This window comes from Belonocnema kinseyi, chromosome 6, assembly GCF_010883055.1.
Source record: "Belonocnema kinseyi isolate 2016_QV_RU_SX_M_011 chromosome 6, B_treatae_v1, whole genome shotgun sequence".
NCBI classification, from domain to species: domain Eukaryota; kingdom Metazoa; phylum Arthropoda; class Insecta; order Hymenoptera; family Cynipidae; genus Belonocnema; species Belonocnema kinseyi.
Genome location: NC_046662.1, coordinates 119,339,285 through 119,350,496, shown reverse-complemented (window position 1 = coordinate 119,350,496; position 11,212 = coordinate 119,339,285). Strand labels below are relative to the sequence as shown.

General features: G+C 30.1%; 1 protein-coding gene across 1 annotated transcript in view; it reads left to right on the top strand.

Moving 5' to 3' along the window:
* Window positions 1-1,057: 1,057 nt before the first annotated feature.
* Window positions 1,058-11,212, top strand: part of LOC117175582 (N-alpha-acetyltransferase 20) — a gene marked incomplete at its 5' end in the record, with an annotated part of 300,484 nt that continues 290,329 nt past the window's right edge. The window contains one exon of the mRNA XM_033365289.1: window positions 1,058-1,149. Coding sequence (XP_033221180.1) covers window positions 1,058-1,149 — 92 coding nt within the window. The remainder of the gene's footprint in view (window positions 1,150-11,212) is intronic.

Sequence of the window (11,212 nt, the reverse complement as noted above, 5' to 3'; positions counted from 1 at the left end):
TAAAAGACCGAGGAACTGTTGAAAAAATAAACGTTATCCCAAACAGGGGGAAGGGGAGGTTATAACAGAGTTATAAGGGCCCCGCCCTTTCACAGCCCTGTGGGCCTGGGAGATGGAGTGGGGAACGACACCCTCAGACCTTATAGGCATAATCTTGCCCCGAAGGCAATGAATCTTACAGCGCATTCGTTTATCATGCACTGGTGTAAAGCAAGAGCACTCCGATCGCTCCGTCTTACTTCTTCTAACTTCTTCCTTCTCACTCCGACCTGCGTCAGTGCAGATCGGAGAGCACCAGTGCAGGATAACTGAATACGCTATTAGTCTTGAGTCTTGCATACCGGCGAGATTTAACATCGATTGTGGGCGAGAAGGTCCCACCACCCTCTTGTAAGTTGGTTTAATAAACCCTTCTTATGTTTATTATATCTGGCCTTCAGTTTATTGACTAAACCCGCTTCTCGATTTTCCACATACTTTACCTTCCTCAATTTGCGACACCCATCACAATATAATATACAGATGACTCAAAATCTATTTTTCTTCGTTTCTATCACAGATGCTGTAGATCTGATAGTGTATGCTTTTGACCATATTCCAAAGCGCCATTTATTGTAACTACAGTGGATACAATCAAATCGAAAGTATCTTTGTTTCGCGGAAATAATTTTCTCCAGAAGTTAAAAAGATACTTTATTAATTCAAAAGTATGTTTAACCCTTTAAATAGAAATTTTTTTCGAAATAATTGTGCATTAATTTTTCTTAACTTTATATACTTGAGCTTCATATAATTGTCAATATTTTAATCTATAGTACTGTACTTTTGATTTAAGAAATCGAATTATTTTCCTCAAAGCAAAATTTATTGGATTATTGACATTAACTATTGTAATTATACTGCAGAATTCAAAATCACCGGCACTTTTGATTCAAGAGTACTTTTTTCTCAGTGTCGAGCCTGGAAGCTTGTTAAACGACCTGGTCTGGATAAAAATGGAAATATGCCTAATATCATACACTTTAGATGAATTTTGAAAACCGAAGCCTACGAATGAAATGAAAAGCTCTATAAAGCTGGAATAGTCATACGCGGATTCAAAGACCTGAATAAATATAACCTAAAAGAAACATTTGCTCCTGTGTCCAGGTTAGCGCTGATTAGAGCACTGTCAGCTATAGCAAACGCTATAACAACGAGAGATTCTCGCAAGAAGCACGAACTTCAGGGCTTAAAAATAATTTAATCGATGCATGTTTATTTACCTGGAGAGAGGGAGAGTACTTTGTTTTCTTACTTTTATATGTTGACGACATCCTAGAAGTGGGAAACCACTCAAGTAAAATGCTGGAAATTAAAGAAAAGCTAAAATTGGAGTTTGAAATGAAAGACGTTGGTGAACCAAACGAATTTTTAGACATAACAATTAAAAGAGACCGAGATAACAAAGTCTTAAAATTGGATAAGGCAGAAGGCCGTAGCAGGATAAGCATGGTCTGGGTGCCCCCGCTCGGATGCGATCCATATTGCTGGAATAAGTGGCTCCCAGTATTAGATAATTTTGCTCGAAGTCTTAATTTGAAAAACTTTTTTTTTACTAAAGTTATAAACAAATTTCGAAAAATCAAAAAATCTAATTTTCTCGAGAACAGCTTGACTGATCTTAATGGTTCAAATGTATGTTGTATAGAGTACTGAGGAAGTTTTGAAAAAATTAAAGAATAAATTCTGTTTATAAAAGGGGATGAACAAAATTATTATAATTTTTAAATAAGTTTTTTGAAAGGAAGTACTTTTGGAAAACCAACAATTAGTTTCCTATTTCATGCCCACATTCAAGTATTCAATATATATTTTTGCGGAAATGATCGCAGCGGTACTTCATAGTTAAAAAAGTAAAAACTACTCGGTTGGCTACTCATATGTATGCAATTGCATGAGAATAAGGGGCCAACTTCTTTTCAGCTCATGACGCAATAAGATATACTCAATAGTGTAATATAAACCAGATGCAACATCATCATTCGATTAAAAACACATTTTATCGTCAATTTCCCAGTCACAGTGTTAATTGATTATAAGTAGATAAAAAAATACTTCTCTTCGTTTACTGATGATATTCGCCAAACTAATTTCATGTTTGCCCAGGATGCACCAAGTGGAGGTCGTCAGTCAGATTAGCATTCCTTACTTTATTTACACTTTATACAATTATATACACCCTGCATTAATAACTTAACAAAACATATCTACACTATATACTAGTAAACACTCACGATACCCAACAATTTACATACATACCCCGTGCAGAAATTGCCACATCTTTTACGGGTTACTGATCAGGTCCAGATCAGTCTGACATGATCTGGCACGGGTAGGGCTAATTTGCGTGGCCCGGTGTCCTGTCAGACCGGGTTGGCCAGGTTTCCTATTGCAATGCCACCTAGTAAGTGTTCAAGGAAATTGCGAATGGTCGTGTAATTACTTTGAACAGTTATTTTCAACAGGCACATTGAGTATATTTTGGTTGAATCCAATTATTATGTAAAAATTGCAAAAGTGAAAAGCAGTACACTGCTGGGAAAGATTAAAAATTCTACAAAGTTTATAAATTATTATCTTAAGCTATTAGTTTTTCTTCTCTAATTAACATATCCGTTTACTTATTTTTACAATATTTTTCTGTTGAACTCAACACGTAATTGATAAATACTTTTAATTGTAAGAAAGAATAGTGTATTTAAGAAAAATAAGCACAGGCCTTAATATATATTAAATCGGTCCTGAATCTGGGTTTTCCCCATCCCAAATTTCTGACCTGAACCCTCGAACTCAGTTCTTGAGCTGACACCAAGTGCAATAGTTGAATCACCGCTGTGTTCCAGTGTAACATAATATGTATCAAAATTTTCGAAATCTCGCTTTTTTCTTTGTTAAAATTTATTGTTTTACCTGAAAATGTAGCTATTTCATTTTTGGTTGAAAATAACATTCCCATAATTTATTTTCAACTTTGCTTGACCAAATTTTATGTTCACTTAGGAGGAAATTCTTTCCCACATAGGAAAATTTTCGCTAACGCGAAAGACTGGCATGACAAGCCCAAAAGTACACATTAGTAAAGTTAAGAGTGGACGTAATTACAAGGCGTTCAACCTACTTATTTATATGTATTAATTATCTAAGTAAAAATACCCCATAAATTAGAACATGGCTTTGAACCGGAAATTAATCGGGGTCAGATCGGGGACCGACCGGGCTGTCAGGTTCGGCCCCGATCGGGGCGTGCGTTTCATGACGGATTTGGCCACGGTCGCATCCCCAAATCTGGGCCCGATTTGGCCCGATTCGTCCCCGCCCGGGGCCACGGCAAAATTTCTGCACGGGGCACTTCATATGCACAAAACATATGTATATTATTTCAAAGCTGCGGATTAGTCGTTGTCACTGTTTTATTCGATGGCAGAATGAATATTCTGTTTTGTGAATAAATCACTGAGGATCTCTGCTTTATAATAATATACATATGTTTTGTGCATATGAAGTTTATATATGTAAATTGTTGGGTATCTTGTCTGTATATACCTACACTGAAAAAAAAAATTGTTCTTGAATCAAGAAAATATTACTTGATTCAAGTCTACCACAGGTACGAATTGGGACAATAGAATATGCGTGTGTTCCAAGTAAATAAGTACTTGCTACCATATGCATGAAACAAGCGTACATTTTCTTAATCTATGAAAATGTATTCTTTTAAATAGAATATCGCATTTTATTACTCTAAAACTCTATTGTGTTACTTCGTATAGAGATGTATTCAAATGAAGAACATAGTTTACTTCCAAGAAATCATTTTTGATACACTTCAAGAATATATTTTCTTAATATAAGAATATGTAGTATTGGAGCAATAGACTAGTGCTTCAACTGAACACTATTTATAAAAAAAAATTGTTTTCGAAATTATTTTTATATAATCTTAGTTTTTTTAATTATTAAAGTAGGTAATTCGCACACACTTGAGACTTACAAATGTAATCGTATGCCTAGACGATTTGAGAAATCGCACTCGCCGAGGATTGAACCCTCCATACCTTAACTACCTAAACTAGTGTGTCCTAACCGCGCGTTCTACTGACTTCGCTATCGAAACACTTGGATCTGGATAACAAAAGTTTGGGTAAGAATTTCAAGACAGGGTCATGCCAAGTCATATAGTGAGCCTCAACCAACTTCAAACTAAAAGTTGTTGAACTCAACTTTAATTTACCATTTTTTATTTAGAAAATTTTTAGAATTGAATTTTACTTATTTTAAAAAAGGCTCGATACCTTTTTTTCTTAATATATTAAAGTGTTTTAAAATATCTAAAATTAATGAACAATAAATAAAAATTCTCCGTAAAATGCGCAGTTTTCAATTTATCCAACTCTTTTATTGTATATAATTACTCTTACTCAATTTTTAGTGCAAAATAACATTTCTTAAACAATAATTTAAAATATTTGAAAAAGCGAAGTCAGTTTCACTTATTTAACGAGGCATTTAATACTTTTTGTTTTTAAATATTTACAACGCTTAAAAACGACCCAAAAGCTATAAATAATAAAGAAAAGTTGCAAGTACAAAAATGCTTTAATAAAATCAATGACAAAAATTATGTTCTGCTATACGAAAATTTTCATAAACCGCACAGTTTTTAATTTAACGAACTGTTTTATCATACCCTGTTTTTACAAAGATTTGAATATGGAATTGCTTTCCCAAAACAACAATTTAAAATATGCAAAAAATAATTGTACTTTACTTATTTTACAAAGGGTTTAATATTTTTTTCTTTAACAATTTAATCCGCTTAAAAACGATCTAAAGCATATAAGAAATAACGAACTTTCAAGTTCAAAAACGCTTTAATAACCTCAGTGACAAATAAATATTTTCTGATTTTTAAAAACCTTTGTAAAACGCACAGTTTTCGTTTTATTTAATTCTTTTATAATACTTTTCCACTCAGTTTTTAATTTAAAATAATAATTCCCAAAATATAAAATATAAAATGAAAATATCCTTGCATTTTCAATTATTTTATTTAAAAAATTTTAAGTGTCAATTTTTTAATTGTTCCTTTATTAAATGAAATGCATTCTTAATAAACTTTTTAAAAATGTTATTGAATTATTTTTTCTTGAATATTTTGCTTTAAAAACGCATACATTTTTTTTAATTATCAAGAAAATGCAATCATTGTAATTCAAAGAATTTTTTACAGCTTATAACTTTGTTTTATGCTGTCATATTATTTTTTATTATTTACATAATACAAAAAAAATTATGAAAGTATATGGTTGATTGCCAAAATGTTAACCATTTGCATTCATTGAATTCATTGACAGAAAACCTAATTTTGTTAATTTTATTTTAAAAAACCTAAATTTATACTTAATTATTTAAAATAGCAACATTATATGGGCGCTACAGTACGCAGGAAGCATTACATTGCCAATTAATAACATAAAAATATTAAACAAGATATTAAGTATTTCACATAGTAAGTAAGAATATAAAATTGAAAATTATTTTAAAAACTCCTGCCTGATAAAGGAATTTATTTTTTATTAAGGAAAAATTAATTTCTAAATTCGGCTAGATTACCACTTTTTCTCTAAAGGTAAAAAATCTGTTGCCTGAAACTCATTTAGTTTAAATTAGAATAACCCATGATCATTTTATATTTTAAAAACTATTTTTTTGACTTATAATTTTCATGAATTTTGCCATTTTTGTGGTTTTAAAACTGCTATTATCGAACACGAAAATTTTGTGTGTTTAGCAGGAATATTTATTTTTATTTCTAAGTTCGGATAGAATTTTGTTACCTTGTACACCACACAAAAATAATTTCAGGGTGGCCGTTTTAATCGAGGAAAAACTTCCCAGTCATTTTCCGATTCAAAAAAATGTTTCACGGTTAAAAAACTTCGAAATGTTTTAATTTTGAGTAGATTAATACATACAAATAATAAGCGAAAAAAATTATAGACGCAGTCAATTTATAACCTTTTAATAATTTTAGGAATGAAATGACTTTTGAGTCTTGAATAATTATTTCAAAATTAAAAACACTTTTTTTAAATCCAATTAAAAATTTTAATTTCTTGCCACCAAAAACTTACCGACGCAATAAACTTTTAATTTTGTTATAGTTTTATGAGTGATTTGATTTGTGTGTCAGCCTAAAGTTAGTAGTCTATCAAAGTTGCAGATTCCTATCTATATTTGCATAAACAAAATTGATTCTGTGCACCAATGTTTTAAATTTGATCAATATTATTGAATTTTAAAATCATTGTTAGCGGTGAAGAGAACTAACTTCATAACATGTCAACTTCTCGATTATTATATTTAATAAGGTACTTATGTAGTAAGGGATTGTCCATATATTACGTAAGACGTTTTTCTGTTGTTTGAATAAAGACGAAAATAATATTTTTATCAAGTTGAAAAGGACACAGCGATATAAACAAAAGAAAAGTGTCTTACGTAATATATGGACGATCCCTAAGAAGTATATTAATTTAGACTAATATATTAATTTCCATAGTATGTGCACGGAGAGAGTTTGGATATTAATATTTCTTTTATCGCATATCCATAATTCAAATAAAGTGTACGAATTTAGGGATAATCGAGGTTCGGTTAGAAAAAGTCGAATACTGACTATGAAAATGCAGACTAATATCTTTGATTAGAATAAATCGTACGAATTTTAGACTCTTATATAAAAAAATTACAGTATTTCTAAGTCGCTGTATTAAATTTTGTAATGGATTCGAATAACGAAAATTAGTATAGTGCTTCGAAATAAATGAAACAGAATGTTGAACATTTCGTTACGAACGCCTTGCAATGTTTCTAAACCACTATACGAAAAATGGGGGTCACGTGATGTTGCGTTTCACGCTGGCGCATGGCAAAAAGAAAGACGGAGAAAAGTGTACGAACGTGTATTACAAAAGTGTATTACATGGACTTCATATACCTCTTAATATATATGTGTGTATGCGCTCGGATGGTCGCTCGCTGGCTACAGTGGCTTTGTTTACGACGATTTAACTAATACCTGTACGCATATATAAACCAATCTTATATCTATAAATTGCACGCATTTCGCTGAGACTCTTGATTCTTTCAGTCCTTATATACTAAACGAGAGAAATGTATCACTCCTTGTGAGAAACTTATAGTGCTAGGTCAAAAATTTCAGGTGCTCCAGACTTAATTAACTATTTGCCCCCCCCCCACACACACACACATATTGAAAATACATTTAGAGATTTTGGAATCTTTCAAATGCTGTGAAATTGTTGAATGAAAAAGTACAATTTCTGATTTGCCACTTTTTAAGCATAAAAAAATTAATTTTGTTGAGAACCCACACATGAGAGAAACAAGTTATTAAAAGACGAAAGTTGTGATGAGAACTTTCTCACGCAGCAGGCGGATTTTGTTTAATTTTTTTACTCATTATTATTATGTTTTTCACGATTAAAATAAAAACTGTGCACGCTATTCAAAAGCGATTCTTAACAAATTTATACATCTTTTTCAAATGCACAATTTCTGTCTTCTCGTCTTTTTCCGTATTTTGCATATTATTAAAGTTTAGAATCATCATTAGGATAAATTGTTCGTCTTTTTGAATAATGTACATATCCGTACAGAGAATGTTTGAATCTTGCGAAAAATTTGTTTCAAAAATGTTTCCAATGCGCTCACTTTTTGATTTATTTGTCCAAAATGGCTGGCTAAAGAACTTGACCTTTATTTTAAGACAATCAAAAATATACCAAAGGCCAAGCCAAGCTGTAAACTCTTTCAAAACTTATCGTGCGAACAAACTAAACATCTAAAGACTAACAGACAGACAGAATAATTTAAAAAATATATTTTTATGTATTAAGCGACAGTTCTGGAGTTTCAGGTTTTTTATTTTATAAAATGTAAAGTTGATTATTAGCTCATTTGAGAAAGAATCACGGTAATTTATACTAATAATCGGTATAATTTTTATATATTTAATATGTTGAAAGATATCGATACAAATATTAAATATATTATGCTTAGAATTATCTCAGGGGCTCTACTCAAATTCTGTAAAAAAATTCCCTGACAATTCTAGGGTGTTGCCAGGTATCTATAGATTTTCCCAAGGTATTATTTTCTTGAATAATGAACCACTCAAGTATTAAATATCACATTCCTTAAAGCAATTCTGACCCTATATCCCTTAAAAAGTATTACATAATACTTAAAAAAACTTCCGTTATCCATTTGGAATGGTTAAATGGTAGTCAACTAAGTTTATTAAAAGTGGTAAAAAAAGTAGGAATTAATTATGCGTGGTCCAAAAAGGCTTTTTTTTTTCAAAAATCTTCGCCCTACAAATTGTTTCTTTTGGTGTCAAAATGTCCCCTGAATATTTTCATTATTTATAAAAAAATATTCAGGGATCTCTCAAATCCATTTTTGCACAAAATTGCTTTTTTAATTTAAACTATTAATTTATAATTTTACTTGAATACATATGCATTTTATCCTCTTTCTATTCTGATGTGAAAAAACCATTAACAGCGGAAACTAAAATAACATAAGCAATTTTTTGCAAATCATGGGCTTAAGAGATACCTAAATTCTTTCTTAATTCTGCTAATATACAGTGGACATTTTACACGAAAAGGAACAATTTTTAGGCATCGAGCCATTTTAGAAGAAAAAAATAAGGATATTTTCTAGACCACTATAATATGAATGGAACAATTACGCGAGTTAATTATGAAGAACCTTTTTCTCAGCCCTTATAAATATATGACTGTTTTGGAACAATAAAATTTGTATATATAAAATCAAATAATGTTACTTAATTTATGAAAGTAACTTTATAGAAGGACAGCAAATTCCCTAATCGTATAAGCTTTTAGGAAAGTTATAATTACCACTAAAAAAAATCAACTCTTAACAAAAAATGCCTTTAATATATTGAACTCTAACCTGCTTGAGTTTACGAGAAAAATTAGATTCCTCATTTTTTGTTATAAATTTCTTTTTACTTTTTTAATAGTTGCTTAAAATTCGGAGCATATTTAACATATTCATATTTTCAGTCAAATATATTCAGGAAGAAATTCTGTTCGAACCTCCTGAAAAATGTGCAATTATTCAGACAAAAATTTTGAACATTTTCCTTCAAAATTAAGATGAAAAAATAATTATTATTTAAAGTTATTAAAATAAAATAATAAATATGGCAACGTAAACCTCCATATTCTGAATTTTCAACGTAATTTTAAGTTTTCGATATTTTACTTATTCTTAGAGCAGATGTAGAACTATCATTTACTGAATTTTAGCTTCCCAATAATCTATATTTGAAGCTTTGTTAACTTATCATTTGTGGGATAGCCGCTGGAAGGAAAACCGGGAAATGTCCGGGAATTTTTTCAAACCGGAAAAAGCCGAGAAATGAGTATGATAGTGAATTTATTTATTTACAAGAAATTTCACAAATTTTTAGAAGAACCACCTATCAAATCACTTGGAATATCACAAATATCATATCACATAATATATTTCAATTAAAAATAAATTCGATTTTAACTTTTTTAAATGTTAAGTTTAGTTGTTTACTGTTTTCATTCCTACATCATTTACTTCACAACATACTAATTAAAAAATCTTTTACTTGATAATTTTTCGATTTTATGTCGTCATTTTTAAACGTAAATTTTTAATTTAAAGGATTTAAAAATAAAAAAATATAAATTAATTAATGGTTTTCAAAACTAAACTCTATTTCGATTTAAAAAATTGTACAAAAATTATTTTACAATATGATTCTACATCGGTTTTAAATTACACAATTTACAGATTTTGACGTTAAAAATTCAACTTTTTCAATTCGAAAGCCTCAATAATTAAGCAAATTGAAATGTGCTGATTCAAACTTTATAAAATAATTTTAATATAAAAATAACTTAAAATTAATACATTCGTTAATTAAACGATTTTATTTTATTAAAAATCCTTTTTAAATATTGTTTCAGTGGATAAGATTAAATTTTTAACCCATTCAGTTCGAAAATTTTTAATTAAAAAAATATCTGAATGAGCAATTATACATCAAATATTCAAAAGTAAACAATTTTAAACTGAATCGCTTGAAATAGAAAGCGTTGAATGGAAAAAATTTCAGAGTAAGACATTTAAACTTTTAAGTTCACAATTGTTATTGCAACGTTAAGTAACAATTGAAAATTATTCATTTGAAAGGACCAAAATTGAGAAAAATCAAATTAATTTTGGTATTTAATTTCTTTGCAATTGCGAGAAGAACTTTTTCAGGTTCAAATTTTTGTTGTGTGGAAAAATGTAAGGTATTGTATTTTTAACATTTTTATCAACCTTGAAATGATAAAATTCTAATTTTGGTTAAATTGGCAGTACATTTTATATTTGTAAAGTTTTTATTGAGTTGAAAGCGATACAGTTTTTCCTTTAATTGGAAGAGGCCATTTTTTATTTTTAATTAGAAGAAGATAATTTATATATATATATATATATATACAGGGTGGACACGCTGGGGCTTACATACATGGCGAGGTGAATGCTACCCGAATTGCACAACAGCAAGGGAGAAGCCATTATACAGGGGTATTTTCATATTTCGCGTCTGTAAAGTTGCATTCGGATCGGCCATTCGGCCAAGTCCGTGTATCTTCGCATCAAGTTTATGATAGTTTCCATGGTCGCGTTCGAAACTTCAAACGGTTATGTTCAGACTCACCTGTTTGCCCTAATCGCTGTCAGTATATGTAGGCAATGTCAATTTAAATTTTACGCATGTAATATTTGATTCACTTCATTTGAAACATATCCTGTATATTCATAACATACCTTTTTTATGCAGTAAAAATAAGCGATAAACACCATTAACTCTTCGCCCACTGGAAGCGCAGAAGATTATTATGACTATTTTATAGTATTTGTCACTCAGAAGCCATTCTATAATGTTATTGACACAGAAAAAATGACGTTTACGTTTCAGTTCACGTGTCTCACTTCATTATTAATTAAACACTTTTATTATTTGTAATTACTATATAACATAACCTATATTGTTTTGACACTTGTATCCGTTTGAAGTTTCGAACGC